This window comes from Hemiscyllium ocellatum, chromosome 25 (genome assembly GCF_020745735.1).
Source record: "Hemiscyllium ocellatum isolate sHemOce1 chromosome 25, sHemOce1.pat.X.cur, whole genome shotgun sequence".
Classification (NCBI taxonomy): Eukaryota; Metazoa; Chordata; class Chondrichthyes; order Orectolobiformes; family Hemiscylliidae; genus Hemiscyllium; species Hemiscyllium ocellatum.
Window position 1 is genome coordinate 34,940,990 of NC_083425.1, and position 20,535 is coordinate 34,961,524.

At 43.5% G+C, this 20,535-nt stretch overlaps 1 protein-coding gene across 1 annotated transcript in view; it reads left to right on the forward strand.

Moving 5' to 3' along the window:
- pik3r5 (phosphoinositide-3-kinase, regulatory subunit 5) overlaps window positions 1–20,535 on the forward strand; it is a 99,627-nt gene that overhangs the window by 46,177 nt on the left and 32,915 nt on the right. The window contains exons 6-8 of the mRNA XM_060844206.1: window positions 11,053–11,122; window positions 14,635–14,809; window positions 18,936–19,089. Of these exons, the coding sequence (XP_060700189.1) occupies window positions 11,053–11,122; window positions 14,635–14,809; window positions 18,936–19,089 (399 nt within the window). The remainder of the gene's footprint in view (window positions 1–11,052; window positions 11,123–14,634; window positions 14,810–18,935; window positions 19,090–20,535) is intronic.

A 20,535-nucleotide genomic window follows, 5' to 3' on the forward strand; every position in this document is an offset into this window, starting at 1 on the left:
AGTGTGTTCTACTAAAGACATTCATTCGTTATAAATATAGTAAATGCTCGTGGTTAGTTTTTATGCTAATGCTGTGTTGGCCAAACTGCGATGTAACAAATATTTTTTAGTCCTGCCCATTTTTCCCAAGAGGCTTTACTAATGCTGAAGAAAGCGTGAAGAAATTAGAATGAGTAAAAGGCATTCAGTCTTTACTTTGATTAATAGACCATGCTGTGCCTTTTGTATTTGCATAGATTCAAACTCAATTTATTCAACTCTCCTGAGGAAGGGTATCAATTTCCAAGAATTGTTTAATCACACATTGGTATGACACAAAGGGGCCTATGATTCAAGGTGTCTCTCCTGAACTTTGGAAAAAACTGTCCAATGACTGCCTCATCTCTGCTCTTGGCACTAAGCCCTGCATTTCTTTCCATTTCAAATGTTTATCCAATATCTTTTTCTTAATTACTGTTGAGTATATGTCTGCTATCTTTTCTGATAGAACATTCCAGATCATCATAATTTGTTGCATAAAATAATGGTTTTGTATTTAGAACAAAGATAATAGAACATAGAACAGTACAGCAGAGTACAGACCCTTCAGCCCTCAATGTTGTGCTGCCCTTTTATCCTACTCTAAGATCAGACTAACTTACATACTCTTCACTGTACTATTTTCCATGTGCCTATCCAAGAGTTGCTTAAATGTCCCTAATGTATCTGAATCTACTCCCACTGCTGGCAATGCATTCCACACACCCACTACCTTCTGTGTAAAGAATCTACCTCTAACATTTCCTCAATACCTTCCTCCAATTACCTTAAAATGATGTCCCCTCGTGATCGACAGTTCCTCCATGGCTATCCTCAATCTATGACTCTCAACATCTTGTACACCCCTATCAAGTTACCTCTCATCATTCTTCACTCCAGTGAGAAAAGCCCTTGCTCCCTCAACCTTTCTTCATAAGACATGCCCTCCAATCCAGGCAACATCATGGAAAATCTCCTCTGTACCCTCTCTAAAGCTTCCACACCTTACCGAAAATAAGGCGACCAGAACTGAACACAACATTCCAAGTGTGGTCTAACCAGGGTTTCATGGAGTTGCAGCATAACTTCACAGCTTTAAACTCAATCCTTCTGCTAATGAAAGTCAACACACTGTATGCCTTCTTGACAACTCTATCAACTTGGGTGGCAACTTTGAGGGATCTATGGACATGGACCCCAAGATCCCTCTGATCCTCCACACTGTCAAGAATCCTGCCTTTATCCCTGTATTCTACAATCAAATTCAACCTTCCAAAGTGAATCACTTGAAACTTTCCTAGGTCGAACTCCATCTGTCACTTAAAAGCCCAGCCCTGCATCCTGTCAAAGTCCTGTTGCAAGCTATAACAGCCCTCCACACTATCCAAAACTCTACCAACCCTCATGCCATCGGCAAGCTTACTAATCCACCCTTCTACATCCAAGTAATTCATAAAAATCAGAAAGAGCAAAGGTCCCAGAACAGATCTCTGCAGACCATCACTGGTCACTGAGCTCCAGGCTAAATACTTTCTATCTCCCACCACCCTCAGTCTTCTATGGGCCAGCTAGCCAGATTTGCCTGTATCCCATGCCTCTTTACTTTCTGAATGAGCCCACCATGGGAGACCTTATCAAACACCTTGTTAAAATCCATGTACATCGCTGCTCTACCTTCATCAGTGTGTTTTGTCACATCCTCAAAGAATTCAATAAGATTTGTGAGGCATGACATGCCCCTCACAAGGCCATGCTGACTATCTCAAATCAACCTATGGTTTTCCAAGTAATTTTAAATCCCGTCTCTCAGAATCTTCTCCAGTAATTTTCTCACCACTGGCGTAACACTGACTGGCCTGTAATTCCTAGGGTTATCCCTGTTCCCTTTCTTGAACAAGGGAATAATATTTGCCACCCTCCAATCATCTGGCAATACTCCAGTGGACCGTGTGGATGCAAAGATCATAGCCAAAGGCACAGCAATCTCTTCCCTCACTTCCTGCAGTAACCTAGGATATATCCCGTCTGGCCCAGAGGATTTATCTATCCTTATGTTCTTCAAAATTTTCACCACGTCCTCCTTCCTAACATCAACTTGTTCTAGCGTATCAGTCTGTTTCACGCTGTCCTCAGAAACGTCAAGGTCCCACTCAGTAGTAATACTGAAGCAAAGTATTCATTAAGGGCCTCCCCTACTTGCCCTACAGGGTTGTTGTCAATGGGTGACCTTAACTTCTCTAGTATTGATAGGAACCTACTTCGTTCAAATAGTGTGGATGGAGCAGTTTTTGTCAGGTGGGTCCACCAAGGATTCCTGATGCAGTATATAGGTAGGCCAACTGAATCGGCAGAGCTGAAAAATGTGTTGCTGGAAAAGCGCAGCAGGTCAGGCAGCATCCAAAGAGCAGGAGAATTGACGTTTCAGGCATGAGCCCTTCTTCAGACTCATGCCCGAAACGTCTATTCTCCTGCTCTTTGGATGCTGCCTGACCTGCTGCACTTTTCTAGCACCACATTTTTCTGCTCTGATCTCCAGCATCTGCAGTCCTCACTTTCTCCAACTACAGGGGCAGCCATATTTGATGTGGTGCTTGGCAACAAACCATGCCAGGTGTTAGATCTCTCAGTGGGAGAGCATTTCAGTGATAGTGGTCATAACTCCTTGACCTTTACTGTATGCATGGAGAAAGATAAGAGCGGACGGTATGGGAAAGTATTTAATTGGGGAGGGGTGGGGGGCAGAATTACAATGCTATTAGGCAGGAACTGGAGTGCCTAAATTGTGAACAGATGTTCATAGGGAAATGCACAGCAGAAATGTGGAGGTTGTTCATGGAGCACTTGCTGATAGTGCTGGATAGGTTTGTCCCACTGAGGCAGGAAGGGATGGTAGGTTGAAAGAACTGTGGATGACAAGTGATGTGGAAGAAGTAAAGAGAAAGAAGGAAGCTTACTTAAGGTTGAGGAGGCAAGGATCATCTGGACTTTAGAGGGTTACAAGGTAGTCAGGAAGGAGAGCTCAGGAGAGCTAGAGTCGAGAGTGTTCTCATTCCAGATGGAGGGCTTATGCTCGAAACATCGACTCTCCTGCTCCTGTCTGCCCTGCTGTGTTTTTCCAGGACTGCACTCTCGACTCTGATCTCTAGCATCTGCAGTCCTCACTTCCTCCTTAGGACAACTAGCAAAGGGCATGAGAAAGCTTCAGTGGGTAGGATTAAGGAAAATCCTAAGGCATTCTACACTTAAGTGAGGAACAAGAGGATGGCTACAGTGAGAGTAGGGCTGATCAGAGATAGTGGAAGGAACATGTGCCTGGAGTTGGAGGTAGAGGAGATATTTGTTCTCCTTGATAAACTCAAACCTTTCCATATGCATATTATTTTGTTTACCTGTTAAAAATTTACAAACTGTTCCCTAACATTGATATTTAACTAATTGTCCTGTACTAGTGATCTCTTGACACCCTTTTTTGAATGAGTCTCTTATTGACACTTCATCTGCCACATATCTCCCATTTAACCAGTCTGTGACCCCTTGATATCTGTTACTATTCTCCTGGTTTCAACATTTGCAGGTTTCATTTCATCTCCAGACTTTGAGATTATGTCCTGTACACTCAGTTCGACGTCAAAAAGAGAAGTGATCCCAACCCCTGATCCCATGAGGACCTTCATAATACTTCTCTTCAGTCTGAAAAACAATCATTCATCTACTCTCTGCTTTCTGCCCTTTGGCTAATTTCATATCCACATTGCCACAGTCTCCTGGATCCCCCTTTAGGTTTCAATTTTGCTAAAGAGTCTATTGATGAAATACCTTTTGGAAATTCACATACACCTCATCAACTGTCATCCAGCCACTATTACTTTACCAAATAACCCAGTCACATTCGTCAAACATAATTTGTCTTTAACGAATCTGCTGTAACTTTCATTTGGTATCACTTCTTTTCCAAGTTCCAATCGATTTTGGTCTTAATTATTTTCTCTAAAAGTTTTCTACTACTGGCAGCAAACTGTTTGGTCGAGTTAATCATTCCATTTGATCAAGATTGTAATACTTTACAATTCTCCACTCCTTTGGTATTAATCCCACATCTGAGAAGGATTGGAAGATTTGTTTATTCATTCACAGTGAGGATATAGCTGATAAGTCGAGCGTTTGTTATCCATGCGGAATGGCTCTTTTTCGATTAGATTACTTACAGTGTGGAAACAGGTCCTTCGGCCCAACAAGTCCACACTGACCCGCCGAAGCGCAACCCACCCATTCCCCTACATTTACCCCTTTACCTAACACTACGGGCAATTTAGCATGGCCAATTCACCTGACCTGCACATCTTTGGACTGTGGGAGGAAACCGGAGCACCCGGAGGAAACCCACGCAGACACGGGGAGAATGTGCAAACTCCACACAGTCAGTCGCCTGAGTCGGGAATTGAACCCGGGTCTCTGATGCTGTGAGGCAGCAGTGCTAACCACTGTGCTACCGTGCCGCCCACAAACTGTGTAGTGTTCTGGAGCCACCTTCTCAATTTCAGCTGTGGAGCTTGTTCATTAATTTCGGAAGTCAACTTAGAGTCAGCAAAATTGCTGTGGACCTGAAGTCACATATACACCCAACTACGTGTGAACAGCAGATTTGCTTCTGTTGATGTTAATAGACCAGTTGTGCTTTTATGACAATCCATTAGTTTCATGGTCACCATTACCAAGAATGGCTTTTTATTCTGAAACAGAAACCAAAATTGCTGAAGAAACTCATTCAGTCTGGCAGCATCTGTGGGAAGAAAGTAGAGTTAATGTTTCATGTCCAGTGACTGTTCATCCAAACTGTTAGTAACTAGAAAATCTGGTGTTTATAATGAAGCCAAAGTGAAAGAGGGTTGGTGGGCTGGGGAGGGGAAGGATGAGTTGATAGGAAGAGACAGAGCCTGGAGCGACAGAGATGTGCAAGGAGTGGGCAAACAAGGAAATAATGGACAGCAAGACAGCAGTAAAGCTGATTAAGAGATAATAAGAACTAAGAGTGAGAAAATGGGTTAGCTGTACTGAATGCAACCCATATAATGTGATAATGAGCCTACAAGTAAGTGAGAATGGGTGACCATGCTAAAAACAGTCCAACAAGTGAGTCAGTTCTTTGTCTACCAATTCAGAATGTGGGTTAATACAGTGTAGGAGATATAGAGGCACCAATCCGGGATTGGCCATCCTCATCTCACCATGTCATTCAGGGGTGTGGGTCATATTCAGTCCATTGGGTCTGTAGACAGGAACTAAAGGGAAAGATGGAGGAGTGGGGGAGGGGAAAGGGTGGTTTTGCTGTGGGACTGAGCTTCACAGCTTACCCTCTGGCCTAAGGCCTTCAGCTCAGGAGAACAGAGATTGAGGACAGCAGTAGTTTCCAAAGGAAGGATATGGTAAAGGGGAGGGCAAAATGCTGGAAGAGGGTAAGTGGTGATCCACATTCAGGAACCCTTGGCCTCAAGGTGCCTTCAAAATGGTTTCTTCTGCCCCTCCCTCCCACTACATCTTGTTGCATTTCCTTGTCCTGCAGCTGAAGTGGGAGGAGCCAGTTTGACTGTGGAGATGTTTGACCCTGGAAGTTTGGTGGGGTGACTTGAATGGGGTGGATGGCTTGTATCTGGACATACCCACATATGCTCAGTGCCATTCTGTCAGAGGCAAGTTCCTGTGCCTAAATGTCCAAGGTTGGGGAGGGAGTGGGTTCAGGATGGAAGTGGAGTGTCCAGACGGGAGACTTCTGAGGGGCCTGTGTGTGTGATTCCTCCTCCACTTGGCTGCCTATTAGCATCAGCCCATCTCCTGGTGAGGGAGGGCCACCTGGAGAGCACACTTGGATCCCTCTGTCACCGTATCTTTGGTCCTGAGGACAAATAGATTGGAAATGGAAGGTAAATGCATGTGAATATTCGGCAGCCCCTGAGGGTTAATGGGCGAGTGTCAATGGAATAAAGAGAGGTACTTACTCTTTTGGAGGATGTTGTTGCATCCCTGCAGGAGTGCTCCGGGCCTACTCCTGTGGGAGCCTGGATTCTCTCCTTGTGGGAGATGAGCATCTGAATGGCAGGAATACCCCCCGTATATGATCTCAGGGTCTCCCCTTCTGGACTGTAGGGGGGGATATAATGAGAGGACTGTGGGCACCATGGCTGTTAGTACTGGAACATGTTGAGGTAAGATGGTGAGGCAGCCTGAGGGACTGAGTAGACAACACAGAGGCCAGACAAGGTTACTGCTGTAGGAGTGGAGGGATATCAGGGTGACGGTGAGTGAGGGAAGGTGTTACAGAGCAATAGAGCATGTAGCAGAGATAGAGTGAGTGTGAATTATCAGAGAAAGGAGTGTGACACTTACCCTGGCCAAGCAAAAGAGAAGAAGCTGCCTTGTGGCATTGCTTACAATTCTGCTGCACCATGGAGATGGCACTGACCTGGGTGGACCAGGCTGGCAGGGTCTGGTATTGCTGCCTCTTCTGGACCAGCCCATCCTCCAGAACCTCCAGGTCCCTATCGGAGGAGAGTCAGAGTGTCATCTTCCCCTTCTCTCTCACATAAGAACCCTGGCCACCTTTGGAATGCCAGGGGCCGTCTGCAGAAAAGTGCAGAATCACTTTTACTGTTGCTGGAGACACATGGGATGCCTATGTTTTAGTGGGTACTCAATGAGTGACACATTGTTCCAGGAACAGTGTGAGGTAGGTGGGATGGAAATTGGATATGAGACCACTATGGTAAATAATTAATAGGGCCAGTATGGTGAATGGGCATTATGGTGTAAACTCCTTAAACACTCCATACAACTTTGACTTTGCCAAAATAAAAGTAAGATTCAGCCCATTGGTTCTGAATTATCAGTCTGGGGACTTTTTTTTTCATCTGTGGGATGTGGGCGCAGCTGGCGGGCCAGCATTGATAGCCCATCCCCAGTTGCCCTTGAGAAGGTGGTGGTGAGCTGCCTTCTTGAAATGCTGCAGTCCACCTGCTGTGATTTGACTCTCAATGCCATAACCTATATACTACCACATCCCCAGTAATGACCGTGATCAGAGCCTCCACAATTTTCAGCTTAGCAACTGAGTATGCAGCTTATATCATCTGGGTGACTGTTTTGCTTTGAGTATTTCCAATCATTTAGTCAGCTCTTTTTCATTATTTTATCCTATCAAAATTTCATGACCACCTCTGCCCTTCCTGTAGCATTGACAATAATACTCTATTTTCATGAAAACAGAAGTAAAGTCCTTATTTATTATCTCAGCAATTTATCCGCCTCCACAAGAAGATTAATTTTTGATCTGTAACCCTTTCTTTGATTCCCCTTTCACAGAAGGAGTTTTAGATTCCCTTTTATGTCACCCACTAATCTATTTTAATATTTTCCCCTCATGTTTCTTTTTTTAAGCATCTGCCACGTTGTGCTTTTTGTATTTAACATAATTTTCTACTGAATAATGAATCTGGCATTAATATAAGCTTCCTCTTTCTGTTTCATTTTAATAATTAAATCTTTATTTACCCAAGGAGCTTTAGCTCTATGTTTGCATTACATTTGGGAATGCCTTAAGTCTGCACCCTAACTAAAAATAGTTACTATCATTATACCAGGCCATAGAGTTGCTCTCCTATTAGAGGGAGATGATTGGTTGTGATTTAACCCGAGGGTCACTGTGCCTCAGGGAAATAGAAAGATTGAGATGCAGGTTCTTCCATGGTAACCTCAGCCAGTGCAGGAATTGAACCTACATTGTTGGCATCACTCTGCATGACAAACCAGCCATCCAGCCAACCAAACATTCATTTACTGATTTATCTACCAATCTATGATTCTAACTTACCTGAATCAGCTTCCCTCTTAACTCCCTAAAGCCTGATAACTTCCTGATGAATATGTTTCACAACTATGTTTGTACTTGTCCTTCACTCATTGTCCTTCACTCTGAACCAATTGGTGTTGTGATCACTGTTTCCCAAATGCTTCTGCTTGAGTTCTCTGTGTGAAGGGCAGATCCTGATTCATAGCACCACAATCTCCACCATGTGGAGAGAAAGGAGTGCAGGACATTAACCCAGCCCAACCAGAACTGGGATCGAACCCTGTGTTGTTGGAACCAATCAGATTTACACTGTCCATCATCCAACAGCTGCTCCATGACCCTGAGCTGATGTAGCAGCATGTATGTTTAGAGGCATGTTACCATGGATTATGATGATAGAAACTCAAATTTCTTTCTATCACACGGCTGATGAGGAATCTGCTGTTCTTTCTGCCTGCTGTAGGTTCAGGTCGGCAGCACTTAACAAGCTAAGACTCAACCTATTTGTCCACGTTATTATTATACACCCATTGGCCATCAAGTCCCAGAGTGGGACTTGAACCAAGAACTTCCCGTGTAGAGGCAGGAATTCTACCAACTGTGCTTTGAGATAGAATTCTGAGTGGTTTAGAGCAAACAAATGGCTTGGATCACAATTATGCTGAGTGAAAAATGCATTGTTTAAATCTCATTGTGGATCAACTAAAGTTTTATTATCAAATTATTTGATTAAATGGGAACAGAAACAGATTTTGATTGAGAATATCAAGTTCTTTTGTGGATATGGCTGTGGATTTTACTTCATTGTGTAATTGTGAACAGATCGAAAGCTGAAGCTCAGGCTCATGCTTCACTATGCAGCTGGTTTCTCAAAAAATACACTTTGATCTCTAATTTAAATATTTAAAATGGGAAGCAGAAGTGAAAATTTCCAAGCAATTGAAATCAGAAGATGTAGACAATCTGAGTTGGTGAATAAACAATAACGTAAGGGGAATTTGGAGTCCATTTTTTTGCAATTCCGGCAACAGAAAATTTGCTTCTGTTTTGTTCCTTTTAATGTCTGGGTAATTTCTTGCCTGAGTATGTTCTAAATGCACTTAATAATTTTGTTGATATTTATGGAATTTTCAGTCTAATTGAGAACCTGGTAATATTATCTGAGACGTGCAATGCATCAGGATTCAGGAATGTACATTGTAAATGTCAGCCCCAAGTCCAGGACTATTTTGCTTGGTTACCTTCAAAACAAGAGAAAGGCTTGAGAGAGGTTTATTTGCCTTGACAGTTCAAAAGAACCTTACAACAAAAAAGGAGACTATTCAGCCCATCCTGACCTTACTGGTCTTCATACAACCCCGCAAATATTTTTGTTTCAATATATATTCAGTTTCCTTTGGAAAGTTACATTAATTCAGGGGGATTGACCATCTCGGATTTTCCAGTCCTTTCCTGAAATCTCATGTCCTGGGCCAGCCCTTCCTGGGATGTGTGTTGTCCCAAATTTCTTCTGTCTTTTCAGGCCTTATTTCTAAGTCTCTGGCAGCTGCTTAATGGTCCAGGAGTGGAATCCGGGTTAAAGCATAGGATCCATGTGGATCATCTGGCTATGGGTCACTTCCACATCCTCATGGCTCTCCTCCACACCCTACCCCACCCCTGACTTCCACTCCCTACACCAACCCCTGACCTCCACTCCTTAAACTACTCCTGACCTTCACACCCTACCCAACCCCTGAACCTCACCACCCAACCCACCCCTGACCTTCACTCCCTACCCTATCACTGACCTTCACTCCCTACCCCACCCCTGACATTCACTCCCTACCCTATCACTGACCTTCACTCCCTACCCCACCCCTGACATTCACTCCCTACCCTATCACTGACCTTCACTCCCTTCCCCACCCCTGACCTTCACTCCCTACCCTATCACTGACCTTCACTCCCTACCCCACCCCTGACATTCACTCCCTACCCTATCACTGACCTTCACTCCCTACCCCACCCCTGACATTCACTCCCTGCCCTATCACTGACCTTCACTCCCTACCCCACCCCTGACATTCACTCCCTGCCCTATCACTGACCTCCACTCCCCGACCCCTGACTTCCACCCACTACCCCACCCCTGACCTTCACTCCCAACGCTATCACTGACTTCCACTCCCTGACCCCTGACCTCCACCCATTACCCCACCCCTGACCTTCACACCCTACCGCACCCCTGACCTCCACTCCCTACCAGATCCCTGACCTTCACTCCATACCCCACCCCTGACCTTCACTCCCTACCCTATCGCTGACCTCCACTCCCTACCACCCCTGACCTCCACTCCCTACCCAACCCCTGACCTTCACTCCCTACCCCACCCCTGCCCTTCACTCCCTACCCTATTGCTGACCTTCACTCCCTACCCCTCTCCTAGCCTTCATAGTCATCAGCAATCCCTACTACATCCCAGCGCCCATCTCTTTGTCTGACACCAACCTGCACAGTAAAAGCTATGGAACACCCACCTCACCCTGCTGCAAGAGCTGGAATGCAGCACTTAATTGTCAAGTGGCCTCTTGAGATCTCCACCAGACCCAAGGTGTGGGCACCTCCACATGGGATGCAGGTTCAGAGTGAGGCAGGAAGGCACAAGGCAGTCTGTCTCTGCCATACCCCATGGGGGGACTGGGGTACATTCTCATTTTCTGGAGTTCTCACTTTGATGCTGCTTCCACTAGACTAATCATTGCACACACTTAAAGGGGATATCCAGTTCAGTCAAATGATGCAAACCTGATTGTACGAACACAGACAACCTGTCATCGTATCTGAAACAGGCAAAAAGTGGGCAAAGTGGCATTATTTCTCATGTCTGGTTTATGTTGAATCAAATCCAGAAAGATTGCTTTAAAATTCATGACTATTATAGCAATGTATTTGATTTGTTTAATTCGGACTTTTTTTATGTAGTTATAACTTACTGTGAACAATGATATAAAGCCTTTAACTGTTCATCCATAAGTATGCAACAAGAATTGATCTGTCTGAGTTTATACTGCAGAATTAATTACAGCATGTAAGCTTTGAATTGTTATTATTACTAAAGAAATTTTAATTTCTAATTGACAACTTTTGCTGTTTGATGGATAAATTGACATAAAGAATGTAATTCATGCTAACAAGTTGTTTCACCTTGTAGGAATCTCATTCCAGAGGTTGGTGAGAGCAGAACAAGGGTTAACAACCAAAAACCTTCAAAACAAAACAATGTAAGGACCAGATAATTAGAGAAATGTTCACATTGTCTATGGATCTTTAACCATTTCACCCAAAGTGTAAACAGACCAATCATATCTCATTCTCAACCCTGTCAACTGAAAGTAGTTTGAAGAAGATGTTTGATTTGCTGATCGTAAAAATGAGTAAAGCCATCTAAACCTCTTGACACCAAAAGCAAAGCTGTTGCAATAGCATTTCACCATGATGTAAATTTCAAAAATAATGCAAGAAACTTCTAATGGTATTTCTTTCCACATCACTGTTCCTATGTCTGAAGCTCACACCAGTTGTTGGCTGACGTGCTATCTCCTCGTTCTTGAGGATGGACAGAGTTTCTAAACTACAATAGAACTGTTGAAACATGTAGACCACTGGAATCCTTTGCCTGACCTCCACTGCTGACCTCAGGCGAGTGCCAGTGTGTATTGGTGCCAGTGCCCAGCCTGGATAATTGGGAAAGGTTAGACACAGGAAAGTCATCCAGCTGTCAAACCACCACCAAATACAAAAAGAATGATACTTGCTCTGAACCAGCATTGTGATGATCCCAAGCAATGTGTGTACAGCTTAAAAAAAAGGATTAATTAATGGTATTATAATGTCAAACAACGTAGGGAGAGAGTTAAATACAAAATAAAATCCGAAAGAACTGCAGTTGCTGTAAAGCATGCCTGGAAGAAATGTGGCAGAGGGAGCGCTTGGTATGATACTATTGCCAGCATAGCAGGATAACATTTGCTTTTTTTCAGAAAAAGCTACTTTGCATGCAAGTAAGTGTTCCCATTCTGCCATTAATTCCACGCACCAGAGCTCATCCATATATTAAATTATATGACATGACATCGTAAAATATCCTGCCAGTATCTACTTATTGATTCAATCTGTGTAAAAGTGTGCAAAAACAGTTCCCGAAGAATGCATGTTCATTATGACTAGATTTGATTGATAATTAATCACTTTCACCATTTGTATTGTGTCTGTTTTGAAAGAACCTAAATTAATACAATAGGATGTCTCTCGAATGCACTTCACATGTATTAATTTAAAATGAATTTCAGTCTTTGTTCATAGGTAGACGTAGGTGGATAAGCAATGTCATAAACTGAAATGAAATTAATGACTAGCTTACCTATTTTTTCAAGTTACAAGTGAGGACAATGAGAAACATTTAAAACTGTATCTAAATTACCAAAATAACTACGCAAACATTTTCATCAACAATATATTAAAAGGACACCTATGTTATATAATGAACATTCATTTTGTTATTTTGTTTGGAAGTAAGACATTAATTTCCGTTAAATAGATAGCAGTGGGTCTGTCATTCTTTGCATCCTGATACAGTTGGTCACATGCAGTTCATATCCAATGACGTCCCTCACTGCTGAAACTGCTGAAATTTGCTTCACAAGTCTTTTGGAGTGACTTCTTACTAATCATTGCCCAGAAGAAAAACACTCAGTAGAAACTACTTTCGCATTCCAGCCCTGGTTGTCTGTTTTCACCTGGCTGCTCATACACCCAGCTTTAATCACCCTCAGTGACACGGTTCACTTTTAAAGTGTTCCGGGGCTGACCAAGGCCTCTATGCAGCCATTCAGCTTCAGTAGTGTCTCCAAAACCATCTGGGCTACATCTGTGCTGCAGTCTAAAGAATAACATCCCTGAGCAGGTTGATGACAAAATCAGGGCACTTTTATGGTGCAGAGTTAATACCCCTACCCCCTCGACCAGGAAGTGTGGGTTCAAGTCTCACCTCCTCCGGAGGTGTGTAATAGTAACCTTGAACAGTTGACTTAAAAATACTTTTTTCCTAAACAATGGCTCAAATTGTCAGAGAGTACCTTCTGACTTGAAGGACAGCCTAAAAAGCCTCATGTAATTTCTGACAAGACGACTGCTTGGTCCGTGACTGCGAGCACACTCAATAAAGAAATAAATGTGGCACTTGAAGAGGTGAATGGAAGTTCTAGGCCTTACAAAGCAGTAAGCTTTTCCTAAACATAGCTGTTCCATTTCTCTGGGGTTTTCATGGGCAGACTGGTGAAAATCACACACTTTCAGGGTCCATATGTTGTTTGTCTCAATCCTGACACCTACTGGCAATAAACGGCATTTTTTTCTCGAAGTACTCAGTAGGTCTGGTAACAACTATCTTCGAGTAAAAAATGAGGTCTGCAGATACTGGAGATCACAGCTGAAAATGTGTTGCTGGTCAAAGCACAGCAGGCCAGGCAGCATCTCAGGAATAGAGAATTCGACGTTTCCTGATGAAGGGCTTATGCTCGAAACGTCAAATTCTCTATTCCTGAGATGCTGCCTGGCCTGCTGTGCTTTGACCAGCAACACATTTTCAGCTGGTAACAACTATGACAACAGAAACCAAGGAATTTATAGCCTGAGGTAGATGGACATGGAATTTAACACTGATGGCCTGCATGTTGACTTCCCACTCCTTCCCACCTATGAGCCATTTTCCTGAAAGTGGGAAAGAGAGGGTGGGGGAAAGGCAGGACTACCAGCCAATTAAAGGCTGGTAGAGGGAGACTAACTGGGATTTTCCAGTCAGCCTCCAGCTCCATGGGAGTCTCAGGAACAGTTTCACTGGCTCCTGGTGGCCATAAGGGGAAGGGGCAAATATCCTTCTACAGCAACTCAGCCACCCAGTCTTCTCTCTCTCTCTCTCTCTCTCTCTCTCACACACACACACACACACATACACACAGACAGACACATGAGCACATACAGACAGACACTGAGACACAAACACACAGGCATAAAGATGCACAGGCACTCTTCACTCAATCTCTCTTGTGCTCTCTCTCTCTCAGAGGCTCCAAAGGCCAATTTTTAAATCTGAAATTTATAAAGTTGAAGAGTGGATGATTCCACTTTAGGATTCCCTTTCTTCCACTAACGTGCAACACAATCCTGATCATAGCTCCAAGCTGGACTGTCTGCAGTTGACTCTGACTTTAACAGGCTGCCAGGCTGCATTCCTTGGTTCGTCTTTCCACCTCAGGCCTGTCCTCTGCTCTTTAAGTGGCCCTACGGGGGGAACTGACAGGGAATGGCTGATACCCAAACAGGGTGGGTTTCTGGCATTGGGCCCACTCGTAGCTGGGTTCATCTCAATAGCCAGGACACTGAAACCATTGTTAAGTTGCTACTTTAGGGCCTCACTCAGCAATGGGTTGGGAAAGTCTTCCTGCTATGGCCCCAATCCAGGCAGAAGGCAGTGTACTCCTCCACCCTGCCTTCAAACTCACCACCTTCTGGAGCAGAGGTTTGGTGAAAAGACAGACTGTTGGCCCGCAGTGGGACCTAGTCTATATGAGATCCAGTTTGTCGATTACCCCGTCCTTGAGAAAACAGGTCATGGAATCAAATGCTTTGCCAGAATAAAGGCAGTCTGGCTGAATTTATTCCTCAAAGGCTTGACTGTAGCAGTGTTTGAGTTTGTACCTGTGAGTTTACACTTCTTATTTTTCTCACTCTTCAGAACGGTACTCCTACTGAATCCAGCCGAAGTATCCAGTGAGTTTCTGTCAGTGGCTGAGAAAATCAGCAACAACAAACAGTCTCTGGGAACCTCTTACATCACCTTGGTTAAGCACATGTACCAGGCCGTTTTTGGTGTCAAGTATTGTTTGAATGACATTCAAAATGCACTTGAGGTAAGGAAGCTCCAAGTTGATATTAATGAGCATGCTCTGATTCACAGTTGGAGCTCATGGAATTAAAGGGACAGTGTCCAAATAGATATGAAGCTGGCTGAGTGACAGGAAACCAAGAGTGGTGTCAGGCTGTTTCCTGTTTGGGTGCCTACAGATCCAGACTTGGACCACTGTTTGATCTCTGTAACTGAGACAGAGTTAGATTCTCAGAGCACAATTTCAGAATTTGAAGATGGGGCAAAACTTGAAAGGAGGATCATTTTAACATTACAAAGACTGATGGAATAGGTAGACAGGTAGCAGACAAAATTTAATGCAGGGATGTGTGGAGGAATACATCTTGCTTGGAAGAATAAGGTGAAGCAATATAAATTGAAGGGTAGCATTTAATGCTCTCCCCTGAGGTAGTGGGTGAGGGCACAGAGGGTGAGCTTAATTGTGTGGGAGGGTGCTGGGGGAAGACCTCACCACCTTCCTGCCTTAGTCTTGGTTAAATCTGGGCAGGAAGGATGTGGATAGCCTTCCCACCCATTGCTGATTGAGGCTTACTTTAGGGGCTTATCCTTCTGCCCTGGCCTGTTAGCTCATTGGTTCGCCAGATTTCTTCGTTGTCAGGCCCTCAGTGCCTAATCAAGGGACCTTGAGTCAGGAAGTTGGGAAAGGGCCCCACTGAAAACCATCAGCCTACTCCCACCTCTGACTCTCTCCTGCCTCCTTTCACAACTTCCAGCTCATAATTCCCAACATGCCATTGCACATGCGGTCTGGAACCTTCACTGATCCCTGGCCTCTATTGGGTGCAATACCAACAGCCAACACCAATCCTCCTAGTGGCGCTGTCTGCAATGACTATATTCTGGCTTCTAACTGGCCAGCAGGGGGTAGGATTCCCAATCCCAAGAATCTAAATTGTGGAGAGGCTCAACAGTGACCCATTAAATGCCTGACTGGCACTTAATATGGTGGGACGTTCTGTATGGGAGATAGTACATGGTTCTCAGTCACTTGGATTAATTCTAAAGGAATTGCAGGAACAAATCATATACATTACAGTAAAAAGTCTAACCACACCGTAGGCTACTGTTTTGTTAGGGAGAGAAACATACAAGTGGTGGTGGTGGTTCAACCTGAGTGTCACCGTGCCTCGGGTGAGGGGAGAGATTGAGTAGGAGAGATTTTCGTGGTAACCTCAGTTAGTGCAGGAATTGAACCCATGCTGTATACATCACAAATGAGCCATTCAGCCAAATCAGCTGCCTATGATTAATAAGTCACATGGAATTCCTACTGTGGAAGGTAAGTTGAGAGTGTTACGGTAAAAAACCATAAAACACTGGTTCAGCCTCTCCAGGTGTACAGTGTCCAATTCTAGGGATCATGATTGTTGTGTATGCTTTAGAGCTGGTGCAGAGTGGATTGTTGACTGTAAGGGGTTCATGATCACAGTAATCTAATATAGACAGTCAGCAATTTATAGCAGTTTTTTGATAGTCTATTGAGAAATAGCAATCTAGATATGGTACTTTAACTTTATTACACAAAGAAAGGAAATACACACCTTGTGACAGATAAGATTCTTCATTGATCCTGAATCCGTTCTAAAATGGAGGATTAGAGGTCTTGCAGTTTTTTAGTGGTAGTCTTTGTCAGTCACAGTAACAACAGCTTTGTGCTTCTGTCAGGCTGATGTAGGGGAACTGCTGATTTTCCTTCAGGACGATGGTGGTTCCCCTCCCTGGATCTCCTTGCCCTGTCTTTCCTTCCTGTCCTTATTTTGTGGGCTGACCATCTTTGGCCTTGACGCAGCTCCTCATGGCACAGGTGACTATTGTCCCTTATCCCACTTTCATGTGAAGATTAGTTTTCATTCCTTCTAAGAACAGAACCTTCTTATTTTTCATCACACCACATTGGGGAGGATGGTATCTGATAAAGCTGAAATGTGTTACTGGTTAAAGTGCAGCAGGTCAGGCAGCATCCAAGGAACAGGAAATTCAACGTTTCGGGCATAAGCCCTTCATCAGGAATCCTGATTCCTGATGAAGGGCTTTTGCCCGAAACGTCGAATTTCCTGTTCCTTGGATGCTGCCTGACCTGCTGCGCTTTAACCAGCAACACATTTTCAGCTCTGATCTCCAGCATCTGCAGACCTCACTTTTTACTCTGGCATCTGATAAATCTTTGGTTTGAATCAAACCACATTAATTCTTAGAAACCTGTCCTCTGGTTTCATATACTCGTGATCTGTTAATGTATGCAGAAGCTGAGTTACTAATTGGACACTGTTACTTGCGGTCTCATTGCTGCACAAAAAATAGCAAATATGAAACGTGAAGTGAACGAAGGTTTAAGGAGGACTCCAGTTTCCCTCCGGGTCTGTAAAAATAGTTCTGGAGATGACAGACTCCAGTAACAGGGAGTTTCTTTCTGTGGTAGGATTCCATGTGTATTATTAACCATATATAGCTCAGTTGGCTGGATGGCTGGTTTGCAATGCAGACTGAAAGCAGATTTGGATGAGGTGCTCAAACTCATGTGGGGTCTCAACAGAGTTCACGGAGAAACTGTTTCACAAGTAAAAGTTATAACCAATGACACTGTCAGACTTTATTCAGGTTTGAATCCTTGTCAAGTGCTGGGTTCGAAGTCCTCAGTCACAAAAATGTGGCAAGAAGGATTTGGCAGTTGGTTTCACTCACCCCAGGACTAAGGCGGGAAAGCCAGAATTCCCAATCCCAATCCAAATTTGGAATTTTGAAATTTGACGGAGGATCAAGAATCAAGAGACAGTAATTGTTCATGAATGGCAAAATAATCAAAGATGTCATGAGGAAAAGGTTTGTTTTTAAGGCAGTGAATAGTTAGGATCCAGAACACACTGTCTGAGAACTACATAATTTTCTGAAGAGAAACAAAATGCAGGGCTGCAAGGAAAGAGTGAGGGAATGTTTGGTTTAGCCAATTTGGCCTTGAATATTGAGAGCCAGCACCGGCACATAAGGCTGGATGGTCTTCTGATGTCCTGTAGCCATCCTGTGATTCCTTGATGATAAAACTATGGTGCTTTTTTTTCAAGACATCAACCCTTGATGTTTTGTCTCATGTTTTAATCAACCAAATAATTTAATCACAACTCCTCAATTAACAGACCATCGAGTCAGTTTAACATTTGCCGCACCTCATTTTAATACCATAAATACCAACAATCACCCTAAGAACAGACCTCATTCATTTGTGTTAGCCACAATTCCAGGGCACTCACGTCTTGACGTGAGTGAGTCTCTGGCTGTTTAAAGGTCACAAGCGCACAGACTTTGCAGCAAGTCTGGCAGAAAATCTGTAAATTTTGAAGGAAAGAAATAAGACGTATTTATATAGCACCTTCCATTTCCTTAAGACCAATCGTTATTCTTACCAGTATATTCTTTATACATATTGTGACCAATCAAGCAACCAATCAACACAAGTTAGGAGAAACGTTAGCTTGTTCACTTTCCATGGATGCTGCCCTACCCGCTGTGATCTCCAGCATTTGTTGTTTTCAGTACAGATTCCAGCATCTGTAGTAATTTGTTCCAGGCAAACGTGAGGACAAAGTTTGTGCGAAGATTTGTAGCTCGGGTGCTTGTTGTAGTGGTTCTGTTCGCCGAGCTGGAAGTTTTTGTTGCAAACGTTTCGTCCCCTGGCTAGGAGATATCATCAGTGCTGTGGAGCCTCCTGCGAAGCGCTTCTTTGATGTTTCTTCCGGCATTTATACGTGAGGACTGCAGATGCTGGAAACCAGGATTACTGATGAAGGACTTTTGCCCGAAACATCGATTTTCCTGCTCCTCGGATGCTGCCTGGCCTGCTGTGCTTTTCCAGCACCACTCTGATCTAAACAGTAACTTGTTCCAGTCAAGGGCAGTATGATAGATGACCAGGTAATCTGTTTCACTGTTGCCACCTGGAGGATAAACTGTGGCCAACACTTTGAGAGTAATCTCCTGCTTCTTTTTGGACGGTGTCAGAGCAAAATTCTCAGCTGAATTTTGTCCTGACATTAAATGATATTAAGTTCTACTGCTGCTTAAAATGACAAATACTGGTTAGAGGTCTACAATAAACCTGTTCTGCTTTTTATTAGACTAAAGCTGCAGATGAACTTTTGGATATTTTCTCGAATTGTTCTGATGTTATGGAGATCGCAGCAACTATGGAGGATCCTGCTAAAGCCAAGGAATATTTAGTGAACAAGTTAGAGGAGATAAAGGAGAGATTTGGAGTGCTCCCAGAAACAGGTATGATTTGTTTTTTGTTTGTTTGCATGGAATATTGATGCTCCAAACCTTCTGCAGAACAAGAGATCAGCAAGGAATGCCGTATGGCAACGCCCTGAATACAAATCCCCGGCTGCAATGACCCAATTGATTCACTCCTCCCAGGACCGAGAAGGGAAAGCCAGAATTCCGAATTCCAATTCAAACTTGTAATTTGAAATTTGGAAAGTGCTCGTTGTACAATAGTATGGCCAGAACCAAGGTCAGGGATTGCTGGAGAAACGTCACAGCTGTGGCAGCATCTGTTCGGAGATAAAAGCAAAGTTTAATGTTTCAAGTCTGATGAGCTTTCTTCAAAAGTATTTCTTCTGAAGGACCACTGGACTTGAAAGGTTACCTCAGCTTTCTCTCTCCCCAGATGGTGCCCCACCTACTAAGTTACTTGTCTGCTAACACCCAACTGCCTCGATTCCGACCTTGTGGATTGCTCCTTGGGAGGTCAGCTTGGCAGAGGTGGGAACAGCAAGGACTTACTGATTTCAGGGGAGAAGGGTTTGGAGCAGCACTCTTGCTTGGAAAGTGGAACAGACATTCACTGTAGCTTCAGGGGTCGTGCAAATGCATTGTGATTATTTTTTGAGTTGAAGATTGAATGTTAAACGACATCACCATGTTGTAATGCACATGTTTAGATGTTGTCCACTGTGTTGGTCACCAGCTGTGTTACTGTGTTAAGACTGTCTTAGTTCACCATACGATAATATTCTCTAAGCTGAAATTTTGATTTCACTGTAGTCATACAGTAATGTTGTTGATATACATAGCAAAGCTATTTCTGACTCTCTGCATTGAGACCACTTTGATTTGTTAGAACAGCTGAGAATGCCATTTGCAATACACTCAGCTCCTTCCATTTTGTGTGGATTTGATGAGCTAAGCATTGCTGCATTCAGCAATAACAAGTCAGAGTAAGGCCTGTCATAGACTCATAGAGATGTACAAGCATGGAAACAGACCCTTCGGTCCAACCCGTCCATGCCGACCAGATATCCCAACCCAATCTAGTCCCACCTGCCAGCACCCGGCCCATATCCCTCCATATACCCATCCAAATGCCTCTTAGATGTTGCAATTGTACCAGCCTCCACCACTTCCTCTGGCAGTTCATTCCATACATGTACCACCCTCTGCTTGAAAAAGTTGCCCCTTGGATCTCTTTTATATCTTTCCCCTCTCACCCTAAACCTATGCCCTCTAGTGTTTCTCAACTATTTGGATACAAGTAGAGCTAAAGGGTGCATTATTCAAATTTGTAAATAATATTAGAATAGGAATCATAATAAGTAATTCTAACTGTAAATTTGTGAAGTTATTTAATACTTATTTGAAATTCCCAGTTGTGTGCAAACAAATTAGGACTTAGAAATAGATTGTGGATCATTAGTAATTGACTGTTCAAAATGTCAA